We start from the raw sequence: 23,080 nt of genomic DNA, 5'->3' as shown, positions 1-23,080 counted from the left end.
GCATTATTTTTCTAGTCTGAGCAGGCCAAGCTGTCTTATTTTTTGACTGTAAAACAAAAGCTCTGTTGCTCTAATAATTCTGTTGGTTCTTGTTTGCATTTGCTCTGCTTGAAGTCCAGATTCGTACAGCGCATTCTGGACGTCAAATGATACATGTCTCCTAAGGCAGTGTTAATATTCCCTAATCTCTGTTGAAAATTCCTCACCTGATACAGACGAGGACTGCACTGGGCAGGTTTCTCTAAACTCCCAGTTTAGAGAAAGAGCTCCTGCCTCTTTTCTAGTGAACTTACTTCTGACAGTCCAGCCCTCAAGATCTTCCTGTTTATTATTCTGAGACTCTTCTGTTTTAATTGTGTCTTGTGATCTTATGGCCACTGTAATTCCAATCAGCACGCTTCAACTTCATGCAGAGGTCACTACTAAAAATGTAAAATAAACCTGTTCCAAATCATTGAACTTGGGAACCTTCCAGCCCAACAGTGAAGTCTGATATTGCCTCCTCACTAGTCAGGTCTTTGGCTGTCTCACAGGTTGCATAATAGTCATCATCCCCTCTAGTTTAATTGTACTTACCCAGAATGTACTATTACTAAAACCAGTAAAAGCTGTATTTACAAATTTTTAACTCTACATAACAGTAAGAACAGTATATATGAAATGAAAAACTGCCCTATATATCTGGGAGGACAAGAGTCCACACACAGTCCTTCCTCCCTGCACTCACATAACCTATCTTAGCTGACTGATCCAAAAATAGGGATAAATATGCAGGAAGGAACCACATAAAATCTGTTTTTACATTTACTCACCATGAGGTAGATCAGAATTAAATACATGGAAGTTCAAAATTTATACTGGTATAGAAACCACTGCATGTTACATTAGGCATAGGTCCATAACACATCTTAAAAAATAATTACAACAATTTGTGTATTTCAACTAGTGAAATAACTAGATTAGGAATAGATCTTACTTGTCCTGTCATATGACTCATGACATGTATGTGCAATTTCAGCTCCAAGCTGCAAATAATGTCCAGCTTTATCATCTCTGGAACCATCTGCTCCAAGGGCAAACATTCCCCCTGCAAAACAGGTCAAGTGGCCCATCTTTCTTTCAAGGTGCCCGTTCTTCCACTCCCCAATGAAGGTCAGTCCTCCATTGGACTTTCTGATGAGATGTTTTTCTATGGCCTACAAGAAGATTAAGAGAACTTTCAAATACTGTTTCACATGCAAGTTTTACATAACTAAACTCTCCTTCAAAGAAAAAAGTACTGTTTTTAAAACAACAACAAAAATTTCTTCTTTCCAATTCACTTCTTAGCACTTCAGGAGCAAACAGCTATAAGAATACAATTTCAGTGCACACAAGAAATGCCCTAACTGCTAAATGATGTTAATGAGACCAAACACAGAAAACCAACAACATAGATAAAATTGCACTTTTAGCTGAGAATTCAGCATGTATTTTGTGGCTCAAACTGTGTTGGTCTACCTGTTAACTCTGAGAGGTACCTATTTGTTCTGCTGTACAGTCTGTGTGTACCCATAAGATACATCCACGTTGGAATGTTTTGGTCAGCAATAGATGTACAGGCAGGCACCCGTACTTTCAGTCAGTCTTTAACAGGAAGTGACAGGAATGCTCCAGCCACCTTCTAGCTGCTTCTTCGTGGCAGCTTTCTGATTACATGTGGTCAAAGGATGGGTGAGGGTTAGAGTAGCTGTTCAAAAAAAACCATTATTATTTTATAGATAAGGCAACTGCTGCCTTCTTTGTGCACTTGTACCTATATTGTTGCTTGTGGCTTGTAAATGGTATTCTTCTGGTAGTAGGAAGGAGAATAGCTGACCTAACATTCCGAAGTTTGCAAGCTATGTGAAACAACACATTTACTTAAGCCTCTTTCAGAGAGGTTCACAATCCCCACCAATCTACTGCAATACTACCTTCAGCATTAGATAGTTCTTCTTTTACCTTGAATCTTGCTACAGTTGAGTCCTACAATAGTAAAGACAATTATGTTTTTACCATGGAGACATGATTCCCATCTTCTTTCCAGAAATCTCCTTAGTACTTCCACACATAACCATCTGATGGGTTTACAACTTCCTTCAAAGCACATGACCAGTGACTGGTAAGAGTACTCCAAGGCTAATTGGAGTTGATGGATTAAAGTGCCTTTAAAAAGCCATTTCCTACTCTCCTTGCCATCCACAAGATCTATTACAGAAGTGAATTACTACCCCTCTCCATTACTTTTCTGGTATCTACAACAAATTACACCCCAAATGTCCACAACCATTTGCACTAAAGCTTAGATATACTGAGAACATCCAGGCAGAGGATCCTGCACGTAATTGAAGCAGTTCTTGTGGATGCGGAGGTCATGTCTGCTGCACACCCTTGTCTCCTTTCTATCTACACAGTGCCAACTATGCAGTTTGCTACAATAAAGATTCAAGCAGTAAGTACATAGATTAATCAGCTTGCAACCTGTAATTCAGGTTCAAAAGTGGACAGTGAAATAGCTTTTCCCTCAAAATAAAAAACCTGAGACTGTTTTTTTTTCAATAACACGGACAAATGAAAAGCTTCAAGGTCTTTCTGTGACTGTAGTAGGTATACTTCAGTGATACAGGACTGTTAAAGCAGCTGTACTGAACCCACCAATATCTGATAAATAGAAGTCCTCCATCCAGGCACAGGATGCTGCGAGAAGAACACAGAAATAACTGACAGTGCAGAACCCAGCCAATCTCTGCCAGCTGCCACAGTGGTTGTCTAACGATCACGCGCATTGGGTACCGTGGCTTTTCACAGAGCCTTGGGAGCAGCAGTAGGGGACTCTGGAGCACAGGGAGCTTTCTTATCAATCCTCCTGGTCACTGGGAAGGGGTTTGAAAGGGCCAGTCAAATCTGGCCATTCAATGACAGTTACAGGACTGGTGCCACAGACAGGAGTTCAACTACTTAGACCATGGGACTTGCTTTGAGATATATGGTCTGCTGAGCGCTGATAGGGTCCATCTGTCCAGAAAGGAAAGAGCATCTTCTTCAGTCATAGGCTTGCCAAGCTGGTGAAAGGGGTTTTAAACTAAAGTTGCTGGGGCAGGGGAACCTCAATCCATCCTGCTCCTACCAGTTCGATGCCATTGCCAGTAAGAGACGCCCAGAGCTTGGAGAAGGGTCACAGGTCAGCAGGAGAGCACCTGAACAGCAGCACAAAGGAATTCCAGCCACTCCAATGAGTAAGTTGGCAGCCAGGTATCAGGTTAGGAAAGCTAAAGACCTGACAGAATTAAATCTGGCCAGGGATGTCAAGGGCAACAAGGAAAGCTTCTATAAGTACAATGGGGATAAAAGGAACATGAGAGAAAATGTGGGTCCTCTCCAGAAGAAAATGGGAGACCTGGTTACCCTGGACGTGGAGAAGGCTGAGGTACCCAACGATGTTTTTGCCTCAGCCTTCACCAGCAAGTGCTCCAGCCACACCACCCAAGTTGCAGAAGGCAAACGCAGGGACTGGGAGAGTGAACTGCTTGCTATAGGAGAAGATCAGGTTCAAGATCATCTAAGGAACCTGAAGGTGCACAAGTATATGGGACCTGAAGAGATGTATCTGCAGGTCCAGATACATCTGGCTAAGCCACTATCCATCATATCTGAGAAGCTGTGGCAGTCTGGGGAACTTCCTACTGACTGGAAAAGGTGAAACATGGTTCGTAGATATTCCAATGGGTAGGTTTAGCTGAGAGAAAGCCAAACATGAAACCATCTGGTACTTGCACTGCAGGTCACATCACACATGAAGCGGGAACAGTTCAGTTCTTTCTCCCTTCTATCCACAGTGTGTTTTACCTGGTCCCAAATTGCTTTGCTGTGTCTCCATTCAGAGACAGAGAGATCTGCCCATACATAATGTTTGCAAGACTGGGCTTACAGTGAAGAGGATGAGATAATCACAATGGATGTTAATCAAAAACTGCTATATATTTATAAACCAACGGGACCCAATAAACTGTATTTTAGACTATTAAAAGCACTCAACTGATGTTTTGAACTACTAATGTTGATTTTAACAAATCCTGGAAAGCTAAGGAAGTTCAAAAGGACTGGGAAAGAGCTGATGCTTTAACTGTATTTTAAAAGGCTAATAGAACAATCATATAAAATGAATGTTTGTTTGACAAGTGCATACTGATATTAGGAATAGTAGGAATTTCAGGAATTTCCTTGGTATTGTACAAAATACTAGTCCTAAATGAATTCAAGGCAGCACATATGAAGTGGATTAAAAGTTGGAGTGCTAGAACAGTTCAAAGTGAAACCAACAACTGTGAAAAATCCTCATCCCATAAAGATTCTGCAAAGACACTTCTATTCAATGCTAGGCAGCATTTCTACCAACAATCTGCAAGAAACAAATGCTGACAGAAATGTGCAGATGACAGAAAAATTGATGGAGCTACAGACAGTGATAAAGGAAAAGTCAGTCCTGTAAAATCATTCAGAACAGGGGACAAAGTGGGTTTTGCCTGAACAATTGTGTTTTAATAGGAATCACACATCAAGGAATCATGAATGTAAATCACAGTAGCAGGAAAGCAGTAAATCAAAAAGACTATAACCAACTTTAGAGCAAAACCAAGTGGAAAGAAGATGACACTGAGGCAAAGGTTAAGAGTGCAAATACAGCTCTTGGCTGGATGAAGAGGTGAATATGGAGAAGAAATTTGGTGTTGAACCATTACGTTCTTGTCTTCATGCTGAAGACAGTGAAAAGTATTTAGAAAAAAAAGCTTAGGAAATAATTCAAAATCTGTTTTATATTGTGAGACTCAAGAAAATAATGCACCTCTTTTATGAGAGAATGTGTATTGCACCTTGGTTAGTCGCCAGCTACATAATGCAGATAACCCTGGAAAACAACGTAGGGGAGGAAAAAGGTCAAGTAGCTAAAAGTCAAATTAATCAAATTCAGGTCAGGAATAAGATATATTACAGCTTCAAAGCAATTTTAGACTAGAACTTTCACTATATATCTTTTAAAATGTGAATTTTTAGGTGTTTTGCTTTAGGAGCTTGTGTTGAAAGAAACATGGCATGCACAGAGCATGGAACAAGTTCGGCACCAAGCACATATCTGCACTTGGACAAGACTACGCAGTCCCTGCTGCTGTTGGTACCACAGCCAACTTGATTAAAACTAGCTTAGTTACTCTCCATATGTCTTAACTGTAGCACTGGCACGTTGGCATGTATAGGCACAAGCGAGCCTGATGAAAGAAGATACCTGTGTATGGGGAAATGATAAGAAAGCAAGAGCTGGGCAGCATAAAGCCCAGAGCCACCACAAAAAGGCCCCCACCTCAAATCCCACTGAACCATCCTGCAGTGCTGCTCTGCTTGGGCAAGTACTACTTCACCTGTGAGAGGGAGCAAGACCACATCACAAAAGAACCACAGAGCAAGGAATAGGTATGAACTACATTTTACAAGATAAATATGGAATATAACCTCTACGTGTTTTATAAAATAATTCAAAGAATAAAACAATTCATAACTTCAACCCCTAGAATGATTCTGAACACTGGAAAGAAGTGACTTGGTTGTTCTGCAGACATCTTAGGGTTGTTCAATCTCTTTCTAAGAAACTATAGGTTGGGCATTTACATTATACAATTTTGGACAAGCAGATTATTTTTAGCACAACAATCTGCATCAGATGTGTTCCACAATAATACTTCTTAAACTACTGAGAGCGAAAGCTAGTATTATTCACCACTTGATTTCTTAAAACTTACATAATCAAAACCAGTCCTGGGGGTGCTTTGGTTGGGGTTTTTGGGGTTGGGGTTTTTTTTTTTAAAGTATTAAAGACGGTTTTGCAGTTCAACTGTATTGGAAAACTCCATGAATTATAATCACCTCAATGGCATCGTCGTACATTTTTCTTGCATCTGTGTCCATCTTGTCTGACATAAGCCAGGCTTTCAATAAATATTCATAAAAACTGTCTCCCAGCCCGCCCACGGATGTGTGATCTGTAGGAGGGAAAAAAGGCAAAAAAAAAAAAAAGAGTTGAATTTGTTATATAATAGCACCTTAAATTTAGTTAAAATAGAAACTTACGGTGTTAAGGTCTACTGTTGTAGTTACCAGTATTTCAAGCCTACTTAACAGGACAAAGCTGCACCGTATCCCCTTTCCCCTCCAAACTTACTTGCTAGGTATGGAAGCTGCTTTACATGTTCACTGTCATTCTGTACAGGCTATCCCTCATATAAAAAATTAATTTAATCTCTGGTTTTCCTTCATTCCACAGAACCTGACTGTTTTGCTGCTAGGGTTTAAAATCTTCTTTTATATATGCAAAAAAGTATATGTAAACCCCCGCCCTGTAAGATCTCTGTATCCAAGATGCAAACAGGTCATGTGGCTGGCTATGAACTGCCATGAACTACACCAAATCCGATCTTCCCAGGAGCTTTTTATTTCCAACAAGGTAGTTACTTTCACACAGCCATTGCTATTCTGTCTGACAGAATAGCTCACACATGTAGGTAGTTCTCACACAGAAAGGTGTAGGTGAGGACTACCTACACTTCTCTCTGAGCGAACTATCATGCATTCCCACAAAAAGCCTAGTGATGGTGTGACTCAGTCTCAGAGCTCCTGTGCCAACCATGGTAAGCACTCCCTTGGTACACCCTTCATTCAAAAAGCAGTACACTCACAGTATGAGAGTGACTCCAACCAGAACAGCACATAATCTTTTCTCTCCCAGTGTTACAGCCCGCAAAACACTTGCACCAGAACAGTCTTAGTCTGCTCAAGTTAGGAGAAAGGATATGTTTAAGACCAACTCTTAAACAATACAATACCAGAAATTCTCTGCCCTAAACATGGCTGTTATACTCATGCAAGTTACCTTTTATTGTGTGAAAAAAAGATATGATACTTCCTTTTCCAAAGTACCTCCCAAAAGTTGTATTATTCACTACCTTTCTGAGATGAAGGTGTACAAGAGAGGTCTGGAGCTCTCCTTCTGTGCCTTTTTCATCCCAGCACTGCCCTGCCCCAGCATGCCTGCTTGTCTCTGAAGATGTGAATAGGAGGTTAGAGCTGCTGGATGCTTCTAACCTCTTGATTCCTCTGATACTTACCAATGGGTTTCTAAACAAAGGAAGAACCAAGCAGAAAGCCTGTAGCATTTCCATTTGGTTTTAGGTTGTGAATTTGCAGCAAATGACTTCATGCTTTTCTATCTTAGTATCTTCTAAACAGCCTTTTCACACCCAGCTACTTAGTGATTTAGCTGCAATGAGTTTTCATAAGCTTTCTAGCTCTGAGCTGTAAGAGGACATTCGGGTCATGAGTCGCTTTCTTCCTAGACATGGCTCCTTTAATGCACAATTACGTTCACAGGTAGACACAAGAACTAAGGGAAAAATAAACAAACCACTCCAAGACTTCAAAGGTACAACTGGTGCCAGCACTGCTCAGGGACAGTTTAAAACAACTCCTGTTAAGCTGCTGCCTCCTCCCCAGCTCAGCTATGTCACTGGAGTCAGAACTGCTCCTCTGCCAGGTTTCTTTCACAGATGCACTCAGTCCTCAGCCAGGACAAGGTTGCTGAACCCTCAAGCAGGGTTCATCTTGTAGCAGCTCCAACTGGGTTCAGGGCAGGAAAGAGCAGAAAGATGAGTGGAAAAGCTTTATTTCCTAATCAGAGAAATCCACGTTCCAGGTGAGTTTCCAAAGTCGGTTACCAGAAACAGGCCCCATTTCATGTCTACTTCCTTCAGGCAGTCAGTTGAGAACTGTCTGTCTCTCATGTCAGCAGCTCTTCTCTTCCTCCACATTGCTTCTCACCTTAGATAAAAGTACAGGGAATGCAGGAACCAGAAGCATCAGCACACAAAGGACTCAGAACCATCCCCCAGACAGCCTTTCTTGCACCTTCTTCATGCGTTCAGAGCTCCATGAGCACCTCAGATAGAGAATCCTCCTCCTACTCAGGAAGTGAGAAGCTAACATGGCAAGGCTAAGGGCTTTTGAGGGCCTTGCAACTCCCAGCAGTGTCTTCTTTATTCACACGTTGCATACCTCACTCCAGGTCTCAACTACTGCTTTGCAAGACTCCCCTCTTGAGGTTTAAGCACAGCAAGGTTTCCATCTTATACAGCTGATTTAACTGCACCCTGGCAAGACCTCCTTCAGGTCTTGTGCTAGCATCAGAAGGTGTTTTTGAAGGAGAATTGCTGCACTCTGTGCAAGGACTGTAACTAGAAATGACTGAAAATTAAAGCAGTTTTTTTGCGACAGATTGCGGGACTTTGACAACTTGCTCTCACCTGCAGTGGACATGCTAAAGACACAGCAAATATATAGCTGCTGAAATCTGTAGATCTGGGTCATCACACATCATTCCCTCCTATAAACAAGGTCACTACCCAAACTTATCATCAGAAGGTCTATGGTGCTTATCACTCATTTCTGCTTATTGAACTACAGCTCAGATGGATTCAGAGATTTAACTCAGCTCAACTCAAAATGTTTTGCTCACAAAAGTTTTTCAATCAGTGCTAACCTTGTATGTCAATCCAGAGTACTAAGAAGGAACACCTCGTGATTTGAATAACTGAGTTTACAATAGCATCTTGGCACAGGGTACTCTTCAGTAGACAGCTGTGAAGGTAATCATTGTATTTAAAAGGTTGTATTTTGCAAATTTAAAAATGGATTTCATTTTTATTATATATTTGATATACAAGAATTATTTAATTATCTCTATGTAATTTAAAGGTTTTTGCTGTGAAGAAGTGTTTCACAGAAAAATCCTGAAGTAAAATTCTTTCCAGATTAAGATAAATATAGCAAAGAGAACAGAGTATGAGGGCATATCAAATATGGCAGATGCCACATATTCTCTTCAATGACACGTATACATTTTTAGAACATTCATTCCTTCCAATCAAGACAAATTAGGATACATTCTTCGTTCCCCACTTTTTCAAATGTAGGCCCAGATGACTGGGCAAACATAAAAGGATTCCAGCCAAGGATTCCTTGGGAAGTCATACTTTAAGTTAGAATACACAGTAGCTGCAGTTGCAAAGAATACCTTCAACTATTGCCACCAAAAGTAATTCCAAAAAGCCCTGGTTTGTCACACAAAAAGTATGTTTTGTGCAAATCTGTGCTGTCTCTCTGTCACTGGTAGGCTTCCTCCTCGCCAGAAAGAGCCAAATAAAATCTTAATAGAAAGGCAATGATATTTAACATTCACTGCACCATTTTTGCTCAGTTACTTCAAAAGCTTTATATCCTGTTCAATATTGCCATTTTCCTTCTTAGTAAACAGCATGCAATTGGGGCAGGGGGGAAATCAATTTCATAGCAATATTTTAATGAGTTTTTAATTTATTGATGAAAGAAGATCTATATTTAGTCAAATTTTAGCCATATATTGTGTCTCAGCTAATATTCAACAAATCACGTCCACCTCTTTCCCACTGACTGAATGGAGGATCTTCTCTTAAATTCTCACACCATCAGTTATCTAATATTTCTAAAGCTAGTTTCGCTCCAAATGATCTTAGCACACTGCTGAAACAGTCTCCTCTTACAAGAACCAGGACAATTATTTCACAGCAAACCACAGAATTACAGAGCAGGTCAGAAAGGAGCGTAGATACTCTCTAACTGAAATGACAATGAATCTCAGCTTGAGATAGGAGGGAGAGTCTCTGGTGATTTGTCCTCTGTCAGTGAAATTGTTTCTTTACAAATCCAGGGAGACAAATCAACTTGTTTTTCCACAGTTGGCTGTTCAGGGCACAGGCTGCAGGGCTCCCCCTCCTCAATTACAGCTGAGGCACTGTGATGGATCTAGCTGCTTTTCCTCTCCAAGACTCATTTTTGGGGATGGTAGTAGATAATAGGGACACTAGGCATTCACATAGCTCATTCTCATGTTACAAACATGTGCCACATCCTTTTGTTTACAGGGTAAGTTTAGTTCAGTGAGCAACACAATATTTTTCACAACAACTGAAAGCCCCCTAAAGATAACATTACTAACAAAACCTGCTCTAATGAAGGTCTACCTGCTCTCTAGAGCAAACTTAAGACAGGTAAATTATTTTTAAGCAGATGGCTTTAAGTAGTTAACAGCAGCTTAATGAGGCAAATGAAAAACAGTTCATGATTTGCTAAACCCTCTCTGCTTTGTACCTTAATTATTCAATTGTCATCTCTTGGCAATGAGCAGGAATAAAGAAAGAAGCCAGGCATTGTTTTAAAAGCAGCACATCATGCCAGAACTGATGCTGCAGTGACAACACCTGAGGGTAAGGCTTCCTGTTACCCATGAGCAGATGGGTAGTGAACTGCTGTCCCTTCTTGACCCCAGGGCATGTCCTCCTGTCCTTCCACTGTGCCCATAAAGGTTATGCATCATTTACTGCACATGGAATGAAAAGATGCAATAAAATGCTGAGCAGAAGTATGTTTAGTGTGCATGGGCTGCCATGCTGAAAAGCAGTATGGTGAGATAACATAGCAGCACATAAGCACAAGCAGGTAGAGATGAGGATCAACTATACCCATAGTATTTTTAATTCATGAATTTGTAACTAAAACACTGATTTAATATTTTTAAGTACAGACAGCTAGAGAACAACCAAGCAAAGAATTAGAAATTTGGCAATATGTAAAAGAAACTCAAGTCTTAGAACTGGAGTTGTTAGTTATGGCTCTAAAGTAAAGGAAAACTAACTTAAACCTGCCTGGTGTTAAACCCAATAGACTGGAAACACCAAGATGAACCAACTACTGATTAATTTAAACCATTTAATAGTACAGAACTACTCTGCAACAAGAGAACAAAGGGGCAAAAAGGGAGGCTGATTTCCCTTAAGGATTACAAACACACAATCTTTGGCAAAGTGCTATTGTAATATGTCAGAGAAGGAGTTAAAGAGTGGAAAAGGTAAGTGACCTGGAGGGAGCAGTGAAATGATTAAGCTAATACTACTTTCATTGAGAAATCCACACACCCCATGACCATTGGTTTTTCTGGGTATCAACTGGCCTTACACTGCAGGAGCCCTCTTTCTCTGTGTAGGAAACTCTTAAAGAACTGTTTTTCTTTTTGTCTTCAGAGTAGCTCTGATTAAATTTCAGTTCAATCTTTATTTCATGTAGCTGGGCTGAGTGCCCCTCAGTTGCTCTAAATAGGTGCAAGCTCCTTTTCTAATCCTTTAATCCAGAAAGCTGGGGGCCTGGAAATTGCAGCAGCTGCAATTCACAATGGAAATTCAACCTAAGGATGCCATAAACCAGAGTGGATGGCTTAAAAGTGCAAACACTTGCAGATTAACTGCAGTAGGGGCAGACCTGATAAAAGGAGGTGGAGGTACAATTTCTAGTCAGCTATGAATCATTTATCACTAACGAACATGTTATCAGCGTGAGCATTCCTCCGAAAACATGCAGGTTGTCACATAACAGAACTACATTAAAAGAAGAGTTAAGCTGGCAAAGCCAAGCATTTTTAAGTCAGAAGATAGCTGTACAGACACTGCTTCCTGTTCTACTGCCTAGTGCCACAAAAGATTAAAGGAACAAGAAGAACCCAGCTCTGCTCCTCCCAAACTGGGGATATGTGATGGCGCCTGCTCAGCACACACTGTTCTACAGAACGTAGCAGCTCAACTCTGAATACTCCATATGGAGACAGTAGGTGTGAGTATTTTTTAAAGACGTGGAAAAATATGGATGGTTTTCTCCTCAAGCAGTCCCGAAACAAATAATTCCCATAGTATTTTATATCCAAAACATGATAGTTCTTGAGGTTCTTAAAACAAGCTTTATTCTGGGTAGAATCAACATTCCACCTCTAGCTTCATTTAGAAATGGCTGAAGCATTTTTGTCAAAACTGTTCAAAAAACCCCAACAAAACAGCTTGAGGCAGACAGAATATTCCAGTTGGAAGAGTTGAAATTTGGCAGCTACAAGAAACTGAAAACACAATCATTTAATGGAAAGTGTTGTGCAATCTTAATTGTAAGTGCTACCAGTTTCTTTTAAAATGAAACCAAGCAAAACAACTTCCTAGAACTGCAGTGATTATCAAACTAAAGATTAACATTCTCAAGCTTGCACAATTCAAGTGTGTGCAAAGACAACAGAAATAATTTTAAACAGACCAGCAAGCACAACTAGCTGAACTAAAAGATATGTTTAGCTAACTCATGTTGTTAGAACCAAAATGCATCTTCAAACTGAACGTAGTTCAAGATTCTGTAATGTCAAAGGAGTATTCTCATTTGGTATCTTACAACAGGCTCTCCTTTCACACTCAGGAATTCACAGCTGGAACAAGTATTTTCCTTTGTGTATTCAAACTTCCCTCAAACTTCAAAACATTCCAGTTATTATTTATAATTTTGGAGACTGAGCTCACCTCTCAATGACCTAAAATCACAAATTAAAGACCAATCATAGAATATTTAGGGTTAGAAAGGACCTTAAGATCATCCAGTTCCAACCCCCTGCCACGGGCAGGGACACCTCACACTTGAGCATGTTGCCCAAGGCTCTGTCCAACCTGACCTTGAACACTGCCAGGGATGGAGCATTTACCACTTCTCTGGGCAACCTGTGCCAGTGCCTCACCACCCTCACTGTAAAGAACTTCTTCCTTATATCTAACCTGAACTTCCCCTGTTTCAGTTTAAACCCATCACTCCTTGTCCTATCGCTACAGTCCCTGATGAAGAGTCCCTCTCCAGCATCCTTGTAGCCCCCTTCAGATACTGGAAGGCTGCTGTGAGGTCTCCACGCAGCTTCTCTTCTCCAGGCTGAACAGCCTCAACTTTCTCAGCCTGTCTTCATACGGGAGGTGCTCCAGCCCCTGATCATCCTTGCAGCCTCCTCTGGACTTGCTCCAACAGCTCCATGTCCTTCTTATGTTGAGGACACCAGAACTGCACACAGTGCTCCAAGTGGGCTCTCACTAGCACAGAGTAGAGGGGCAGGATCACCTCCTTTGACCTGCTGGTCATGCTTCTTTTGATGCAGCCCAGGATACGGTTGGCTTTCTGGGCTGCGAACGCACACTGAAGCTGGCTCATGTTCAGTTTCTCATCAACCAATGTCCAAGTCCTTCTCCTCAGGGCTGCTCTGAATCACTTCTCTGCCCAACCTGCAGCTGTGCCTGGGATTGCCCCGACCCAGGTGTAGGACCTTGCACTTGGTCTGGTTCAACTTCATGAGGTTGGCATCAGTCCACCTCACAAGCATGTCAAGGTCCTTCTGGATACCATCCCTTCCCTCCAGCATATCAACTGAACCACACAGCTTGGCATCATCAGCAAACTTGCTGAGGGTGCATCAATCCCACTGTCCATGTTGCCGACTGTTAAACAGGATCAGTCCCAACACTGACCCCTGAGGAACACCACTCATTACCGGTCTCCAGTGGGACATAGAGCCATTGACTGCAACTCTCTGCGTGCGACCATCCAGCCATTCAAACACATGAAGTCCATGTGCAAAAACTGAAGCCACATTACACCTTTACATTGGTGCTTTTACTGAAAAGTGGCCTTTTATCACCTGAAGCTGTCTTTTCCAGATTACTACACTCATCAACCTAACCACCTGGATGAAGCATACCTGCCTCTCTGCCAAGTCTGGAGCCAGTGTAAATCCCACCTGTGCTGCCAGCTTTAACTAAGCTGCTGGAATTTGCAGTAGATTCATGGGAAGTCATATACATGTTTACCTAATGCTTTTTTTTCATCTGACAGGGTGGCTGTAAAAAACAGCTACGGGATGGTAACATCTGCTACAAACAATACTCCTGTAGGTATGTGCCCACAATGCAAAAGAGTCCCTTTCAAGTAAAAGTTTCTACCTAGGGGGATTGTCAAGCTCTTAGGGTCATTACAACCTTCAGGTTATTCACCTTAGTCTTCTTATAAGATCTCAACTCTCCTCTTGCAGAGTAAAACCAAGAAGCTGGGAGAGAGAAAATCTTTATTAGATTAAATCTAGCCCAACATTCATCTATGCAAAATTAACTGGCAAAACCACTGTCAACAACTTCGGCCTCTCCCTTCAAGCTACATCAAGACCATAGCAGTTTACATACTTACATATGTACATGTGTGTATATATAACACATCAATGCTGACAGTCAAAAGAGATTCAAAGAAGCAATGAAAGACACTCCCTGTTTTTGATGTACCTACAGACTACACGACATGCAATATAAATCCTATATTTATGCTACTCTGCATGTTTTCTTTCTCCTAGACTTGTGTCTATATAAGTATTATTTTTCTTCTTATGATGGGTGCCTGAAATTGCACATACAGCTAGTTGAAGTTTTGGTCACTCTGTAGGTGCAAGGTAGTTGTGCTAATTGTAAGACTTACTCAGTCCATGTTCTGTGACTGAGCTACTACACCCTATATTTGGACTGCATTCATCACCATCTCTCTGTTACTTTTGACTATATAGGCCACAGTGTGATCTGCAATCAAAGGTCAGCTATGACTTCACATAGATCTCCAAGATGAGATGGTATTTTACCTTGCTGCTAAAGGTAACTAAAGGTGCTAAAGGACCAGGACAGTCCAGCTTCCAGTGGAACTTCATGATTAAAAGAATCCATCACAAAGATATCTTCAATGTTCACTGAACAAAATGATAGACCCTCTCCCCTCAATGTCACCACAATAGAAATAATTCTCATGTGACCACCAGAAGGTAAATCTCCACAGGTAACTCAGAATACGAAGTCTCACATACTGATGAAGGAATGAAAAGAAACACCTGGGTGCACAGCCTCCAACAAGTGATACAGAAGGAATAAAATAAAAACGAGTAACTGTAATCAGGCTGTAACATGTTCATAACTGGACTTTGATAGGCTTCTCTTTGATAAGAAATGAGTAAGTCAAGAATGGTTCAAAAATACAGTTTAGGTAGATAGAGATCCAAGTACAAATATTAGTTATTAAAGAAGTAACGAGATTTCACAGGAGCTCAAACTTTAAATGCTCACGGAGCACATGTCAAAGGATGCCATTTTACTCACTGATCATTTTAAGTTGGCTGTCTTCAAAGCCAACAAATTAAACTCTCAAGAATATCAGGCAGTACCCTAAGACATGTTGGGCTCTGTTAATAAAGATTATTAAAGACTGAATTCACAGCAAGGAGAATAAATGTTAAAGCAATTGCTGGACAGATTTCAAATTCTAGGTATTGATACACTCCCCACCAAGATCATGCTCTGAAAGTAGAGTGTGGCGATACAGCAAAAGAAAATATTCACAACTTGCCACAGCAATGTGTGCAAGCAGTTTCAAAACCCAGTTCTGCCATATCCAAATCCTTTCTTTAGGAAGTTTTTACAGACACTACGTTTCAAATGCTTAACTCATATACATGTTTAACCTTCTAGACAAAGCTTTTATTTGTTCAGCTTTTTCAGCATCTTGTTCAACAGACCAGCAAAATGTCTTAACCTTGTAGACTTATAAAAGCACATTCTCTGTAACACACAGCTCTGCTGTATTTCATTAAAACAAAGTTTTAAAAGATTAACTTGCTCTTGGCTTCTAATGAATAAACAAATTTGAATGCAGCCTTTTCTTGGAACACAGTTAATTACATTTGTACAAGGTTGTAAAGCAAAAGGGCAAGGGGAATTCCCCAGTAGAGATGACACAGTTTATTTTCTATTCAAAACACATACACATTCCTAAATACAGAACAAGACAGAATATTTTGGAGAGAAAAATTAAGGACATCTGCCAAGACAGTGAAGAAAATGAAACAGCAGAGAACCACCCCCACCTCCTCATTTGCAACTGGTACATGCATGCCCACTGCTGGAAGTCTAGAAGTCATGTTTTTAGTTTTATTTGTTTGTTATGTACTGAATCTGAAAGCAGATTCAAAGCAAGAAACCCTCACCTCAATAAATGCTTGCACCTACCTCCAGACTAACCACCACTTAGATCACATAGCTTGAGTTCTACAACTGATGTTCTAAGCAGAACTTTACTTGCTCTACCAAATAAATGATGAAGTCAGGTTGGGAACTACCTCTACAACAGACAAAATTAATTATTTCAATCCTGCCCCATTTCTATTTAAGAGAAAGAAAATCTTTCCTTATGCCAAAGGGGGAAAAATCACCCAAGAATGAAATCATTGAAAACTATCAGCCACAAGTCCAAATTGAAGGTAGTTATCTCAAGAGTTCTGTAAAATACTTCTTGGAAAATACAGGCTTACCTGGCACTATTCCCTTTCACTTCCTTTTAGGTTATAGATGTTTTGCCAGAATTTGACTTTACATTTCACAACTTGATTTTTAGCTACTGGCAATGCTGGTTTCTTAAGTGTTGTCTAGAGCAAACAATGTAAGGAGGGGGGGAGAAAATGCAAAGTACCTTCATAGATGAAGAACACTAGCAGCTTCAGCTGGCAAAGACAGGAATTTTCCAACATTAGCATCTTTCTCACCACCCAGAACTAGACCATCAACCTCTTAATTTATGCTACAATTATATTTTTATCTGAAATCTTTATCTGCACTATTTCTTTAATCTTTTGAAAGACCACTTCATTCTTCAGTCTTCTTCACCTTGCAATCTGCAAGGGTTTTAATCTTCCAGAGGTAGATGTAAAGACTGAAAGGGTGTCTTCATTTTAACAATGAAAGTCCCAGTAATAGAAATTTGCATAGTGGTTTATTTATTAATCTCTGCAGCACCTTTGAAAGTTTGTATTCAAGAGAGCCACTCTTTCTATATGTCAGATAGAGCTCCCACTGCCAGGACAGCATTCTTCAGCTGATATGCTGACTGTTCTCAGTATTAGCCTTCTCCCATGCAGGGATATGTGGAATGTGAGAGCACAGATAAAGAATTACCCTGGGCAAGGAGTATTCAGTATAAAAGAAATAATAAATGACAAGGAAATTGGTAAATTAAACACACAGACATTAACAAGCAGGTGGTAACAGACAATAACACAGACCAGAACTCTTCAGCTACTGACTAATGGGCCATTAAAGGAAATACTCGGGCACAGCCTCAGAGAGCCAATCTGAACTTTGTCACTCATAAGAAACGGAAAACATGATTGTCATGAGCATTATGAGGTATTTCGGAGGCCTTGCAGGACTGTGCAAAATGTATTTATGGGACAGCAGAACGAGGCTGTGGCTTTAGATAAAACTTACTATGGGCTATTTAGGGCCAAAGGAAGGGAAAGGGAAGGATCAGGATGGATTAGGGAGGAATGACCAAAGGAAAAATGGAGAGAAGGTGGTTTAAAAGTACCTGATCACATGTAAACAGGCTGGGGATCACCACACTTGTCTGCCTGCACTCTACACCCTACAGCAGCACAGTCTGCCTATCTTCTTCTTAAATCGTTTATTTTCTTGCATGTAATTCCACTCACTATTCTATCAGAGAGGCCATAGGTTGCAGAACCTGCAGGCCTAGGTGCCAGCACCTGGAGTGCCTGGCATGCAGTGGAGGTCTGGGTGCTGGTAACTGGAGGGATTGGGATGTGTGTTGCAAGGTTGGAGTGCCAGCAACTGGAGGAAGAGGCCTTTGGCAGGTCACAGGGGCCGACTGGTCTGGGTGGCAGTGGCTGGAGAAAAGACAGTGGGTCAGAGGGCCCTAGGTTTGTATGCCAACAACTGGGAAGACCTGTGTGTGTTTGTTTTCCCAGTGAACTTAATCCTGAGTGCATGTGTGTATGTGGAATTCACATCAGCAAATGTGAAGGTGAGTAGGAGGAGATCTGCATCTGAAAAGCCCGATGGTTGCATAGCCCTAGTCCAGGGTTTAAGCACAGGTATTAAGTAGACCGAGAGCATCTGCTGATACTTCAAAGATCTGTGAGTCTGAGTGCACTTGTGAAGGGTGAGCAAGTGCATGTAATTATCTAACTGAACATCAGGAGGAGGAGCAAGACCTGGCCACCTCTACGTACGTGTTACGTGAATTGTGGCAGTACTACGTGTGGGTGCTACAAAGGCAGTGTTGTCAGTGGCAGTCTGTGTGGACAGCCACATTAGTGTCCTCTTAGGTGTATGTGTGCACCTCTAGGATATATCCTCAGCCTCTCTACTGGCCAACCTGCAAATGGGAACAGCAGCAGCCACATCCACTGGACTGGAATGGCGAGACCTGTACCTCTCTGGACTTTAATAGCTAGGAAGGAGGAATAAGCAGGTCTTGGAATCTGCTGGATGCAGTGGTTTTCTTCACATCTTTAACAAGGTGCATTTAGATCAAATTTATTTAAAGTTTTCCTTTGAATACTGCCAAATATAGACATATGGTGCTATGTATTTGATAAAATGTCATATCACAAATGAAAATAGATAGGGTGTATTCCTCATGGTTTGTCTATTACATGCAAGAGTTTAAATTAAGCAGCTCAGTTAATCACCCAGCACAGCTCAAGAGCATTAGCCTAACCCCAGCTGTACAGGCAGGCATAAAAAATGATGAATATTCAAGCCAGTATGTGCACTCTTTTAATGACACTGACTGAAAACTGGTTTTCTTGGTTTTGCTACATGGTGAAAATGGCACCACTTTAACAGAAATGTAAATCTAATCTAATTCAATTAAATTAACAGAATCTTTCTGTAAAAAGTATTTAAATTTAAAAATGCTTGGATTGGTTTCATTTAAGCACCAAAGGGTGCTAAGGCAGTGTGTGCAACAAGGTAGGCTAAAAACTTGTGTGAATCCTCTTATTTGTCTTCAGAGGACTTGTACATGTCAGACAGCATTTAAATTTAGTGCATTAAGTACACACACATCAACCAGATATCACAGTGTTGGTGAGTCCTTGTAAAAGTGCCGACAGAGCGCCCCTCATTGGGCTTTTAACTTAATCCACTTGCAAATTTGACCAAAGGGGCTTGTTTTCAGTAAGGAGACATGAACAAAGCACTGTAGAACAGACCAACTCTGAATGTTCATCACATCAATGTTCAGTGATGGTAATTCCAGTATCTGCTGTTACATTCCTATAACAATGCTCAGCTCATGCACTGTAAATTCACACACCAGCTTATTTTACAGTAACTAGTTTATGTGCTCACATACCACTAAAGCATAATAAACACAGAATGGATTATTTTTGCTTATTTTCTTGCATGTGGAAGCCATATATAGCCTAAAACCCAGTATTAGTTAAACTGACAACTTCCAACCCAGGTCACTCCAAGGTGCAGGTAGTGAGATTTGAAGGCAGTTATTTGAGTTCCACTTCAGTAACGTTATTATTCGCAGGAGATGTTGGAACCAGATGAAATGCAAGAATTTATTCTCAGTACTGGAAGATAGAAAGAAAGAATGCCCAGTCTACAGACATGTGCAAACACGAGTGGCACGTCCTGACTTGGCAATAACACGCAGATTGGCATTTTCTTTGCTATTGCTGTTTTAGCTGGTATTCGAGTCTAAGCTCTTTGCAAATGCAAATTCGAATTACATTTTCTCAACATATTTAATTAAAAAAAAAAAAATTTCTTCAGTACAAATTAATTTCCATCATTCTGAAATCTCTTGCTTTAATCAAAATTCGAGTTGTCCTATCTGCTTAGCATGCTTCTCTAGAAAGCACTGCCACTGGTTTTGAAAATAATTTCAATTCAAAGTTCTGATGTTTACACCAAACCAATTATTCATCAAGTGGAACAAAAAGCTAACAAAGTTAACCGTAGGTTAACGTGAGAGGTTAGAAGATACTTCTTGCCAACTATTTTCCTTTCAGTCTTACAGAAACGGAAACCCCAAGGCAGAAGTATTTTAAATCACTTGTTCCTACTGGACCATCACCTTAGTCCATAAGTAAAAATTGCATCTGTCAACATTCCTGTGGGCATTATAGTTCTGCCTTCTAGCAAAAGGCCCAGTGAGCTAACAAACCCTGAGCTAAACCACGCTGTGATGCCACTCATGCTGTAATAATATCTGCACACGCTTAAACACAAATATTTAGCCTACACATAACATCATTTTCCTCCTTCTGGGTATAATGAACTCCATTCCTGCTACACAGCACTAAGGGTCCAGTCATGTATAGCTGCATTACAACTCATTTCCACTGGAAACTATGGAGATTTAGCAATGACCAGTAAGTCATTCACCCAGCAGTTTTCAGGATTGGGTTTTATGGCATTCAAATGGAAAAAAATGATGGGATGGAATGGTAGTCCCTGTGCAGCCCTGCCTGCTGTGGCTCCCAACCCTGGCTGCTGCTGCTGCTTCATGAGGCAGGCAGAAAAAAGAAGGCAATCTGTCACCAGAATCCTTCTTCAAGTGCTATGTCAAATGCCTTAAACTCACAGAGAAATTTATATTCATAAATATGTAAACATTAAAAAGACATGGCTATAGATTAATGTCACACTACATGACTTTACTCATCCCTGCAACTTGTTAAGAACCTGGAAGCAATGGTCATGTCCTTCTTGATGAACCCACACTAACTGACTAGTAAGTATCGATTATTCCCTTTCAGGTGAAAGGTACAATCAGAATCAGAAGCACTGACCGGTTTGAACAAAACCACGTCTTTGTAAGCACCAGCAGAGGCAACAGAACAATGAACAAACAGAACAGTCTGCATGTCTCAGGTCACTGTCACCCAACATCATTCCCCAGCAGTGAAACTGCAGAACATGCTGTTTCTATCTTGATCAAAAGGCCTGCACTCTGATAAATCAAACCACAGGAGAAATGACTCATGGGCCTCTGCATCAAGAGGATGGTGACATGTTTGCAGCATATCACATACACCACACTAACCCAAACCCAGAACAAACCACGTTTAAGCATACAGTTAAATCAGCAAAAGCAGACAAGACACAGCAACACAGCTTAATATCTATGGAGGCTAAGGGCAGAAATATTCTCAGGCACAGAAACCCCCCTCAGTAACAATTGCTGACACCCAAAAGGCCTGAAAGATCTGTCCAAAAGCTAGCTCATCATCAGCATTCAAGAACCCTGTATAGGTAAAGAGGATTGGATAGCTAGTGTCTCTTTTTCTCTAAGTCCAGATAACTTGAACATGTCTTGGTACTTGTGAGTATGAGAGAATTAAACTTAGGAGAAAATCATAGTAGGTAAAAATGAGCTTGCTCAATATGACCCAAACCCCCTGATCACTAAATTCCAGGAAATAAGTTTCTGGCTCATGACCAGCACAGGAAAGCTAAAGGCTCTATAATAAAGTTGTGTTTCTTTTTATCCTAACAACTTAAGTCTCAGCCTGTAATCCTAAACTTCCATCCCAAATGCATTATCTTTCAAAATTCACTTAAAGAGTATTTTTGAGCTCCATCAAACTTCTGCAAAGTTAAAATTCTCACTGTATGTTTATTCTCAGTGACCAAGATTCTTTTCTTCCCAAGTTCTGCTAATTCTGAGCATTATTATGTTGTGATATGCCACATTAGACTACTTCTGACAAAAATAGCAGGAGCAATTGATTAGGAACAGAAAAAGAGGAATAGAAAAAATTATTTCAGAACATCAACATAAACTTGTGTTTTCAATAAATAGTGGGTGAATGTTTGTATTTGCTCAGTTTCTTTTTTCCTGAATCCACCGTTAAACCTGAATTTGTCCGAGGAATTTTTCTCCCCAAACCATGCGTCCATCTCAAAGGGTGTCACTATTCACTCAAAGATATTGGATGCTTTGCTGTAACAATAGGATTGGACAACTCTCTCCAGTCACTGCAGTGGCAGCTGCGTTCACTTCCCTCATATACCAGACTCAAAGTCAGAAGCAAATGCTTAGTTTGTAAGCCAGAACACGATCTGCTGGATATTTACAGCCAACTACTGAAATCCCTGAAACCTGTCAATGATGTCAAACAGGACAGAAATAGATCATCTTACCTGTTTTTCCTAAATGAACTTGAATTCATAAAAGAAATAGGAACAAAAACCTTGAAGAGAAAGATTCTCTTCTATCACACCCACTACGAAAGCACTAAACCACTCAACTTTTCTTGGAAGAACCACTTAAAGAAATCATGTTTGTGTGTCTGTCTTTGTGTTTTTCTCTAACATCGTCAGCATCAGCAACAAAACCGAATTTTGTCTTTTCACTCAAAAGCCTTTTTTCTCTTTATGAGACACCTATTGATACCAGCAGGATCTACAGAGAGGGTCATCATGCCACATCACATGGCACTAAGTATAACTATGTTTGCAAATGTCAGTCCTTAACACCAGGTGAAGGAGCTCAAACTTCACCGCCACAAACATACATTACTTCTACACTGCCATACAGTAATCCATTTAGCACATGGTTTGCAGAACAAAACCAAGAACAAAGTCAAAATGAGAAAACTCTTTCCAGCCTCATTCTGTATTACCGAAGATTTTATTGACTGATAAAAGCAAGGGCAGGCATCAGATTTAGTACGAAGCTGCTTCCAGAAAGTATCATGAAAACCAAGATGCGTGACTTCAGAGAGAGTGACAGGCAAAACTTGGTTTCGGGAAGTCGCAAGTCTAAGTAATCCTTCTACATTGCCTGTTCTCAAGCAATGCTGTCTGTACCCTTACAGAATCAGTTTTCTGTTCTCCAACTCAGCAACACAATAAGAAGTAGAGCTTGAATTCAGAATGAATAAAATCAGACTACTCACGCTGACCCCATCGGCCTGTTCTTGGATTCAAATAATTCGGGTAAAGTCCATTAGGACGATCCATTTTTTGAAGTAACTTCCGAATGTGCATGACCTAAATGAAATCAAGAATCATGATCACCACTAACAACGTTCATCTGCTCTCTGTACACAGTGAAATCTCATACGTTTTCTTTTTCTTTTTTTTTAGTAGTAAATTTTCTCAATCGGAACCCATAAGCTTTGAGGGCTCCCTGCAGATTCTCATGTTTCTGTTTGTAAAGGACTGATCACATAAACATGTTTAAAACCTATAATTTTTAAATGTATGCTGAAGCAAATAAGAAAACTTGTCAT

The 23,080-nt window shown here is 40.5% G+C and overlaps 1 protein-coding gene across 2 annotated transcripts in view; it reads right to left on the bottom strand.

Annotated features, from left to right (window-relative positions):
- MAN1A2 (mannosidase alpha class 1A member 2) overlaps positions 1-23,080 on the bottom strand; it is a 141,947-nt gene that overhangs the window by 26,953 nt on the left and 91,914 nt on the right. For both annotated transcript variants that reach the window (XM_030471971.1, XM_030471972.1), the window contains exons 8-10: positions 22,745-22,838; positions 5,938-6,053; positions 977-1,196 (exon numbers count right to left, since the gene is read on the bottom strand). In XM_030471971.1, the coding sequence (XP_030327831.1) occupies positions 977-1,196; positions 5,938-6,053; positions 22,745-22,838 (430 nt within the window). The remainder of the gene's footprint in view (positions 1-976; positions 1,197-5,937; positions 6,054-22,744; positions 22,839-23,080) is intronic.

The sequence above is a fragment of the Strigops habroptila genome, chromosome 2 (genome assembly GCF_004027225.2).
Source record: "Strigops habroptila isolate Jane chromosome 2, bStrHab1.2.pri, whole genome shotgun sequence".
Lineage (NCBI taxonomy): Eukaryota > Metazoa > Chordata > Aves > Psittaciformes > Psittacidae > Strigops > Strigops habroptila.
The sequence above is the reverse complement of the archived record's forward strand: the minus strand, read 5'-3'. Positions and strand labels throughout refer to the sequence as shown.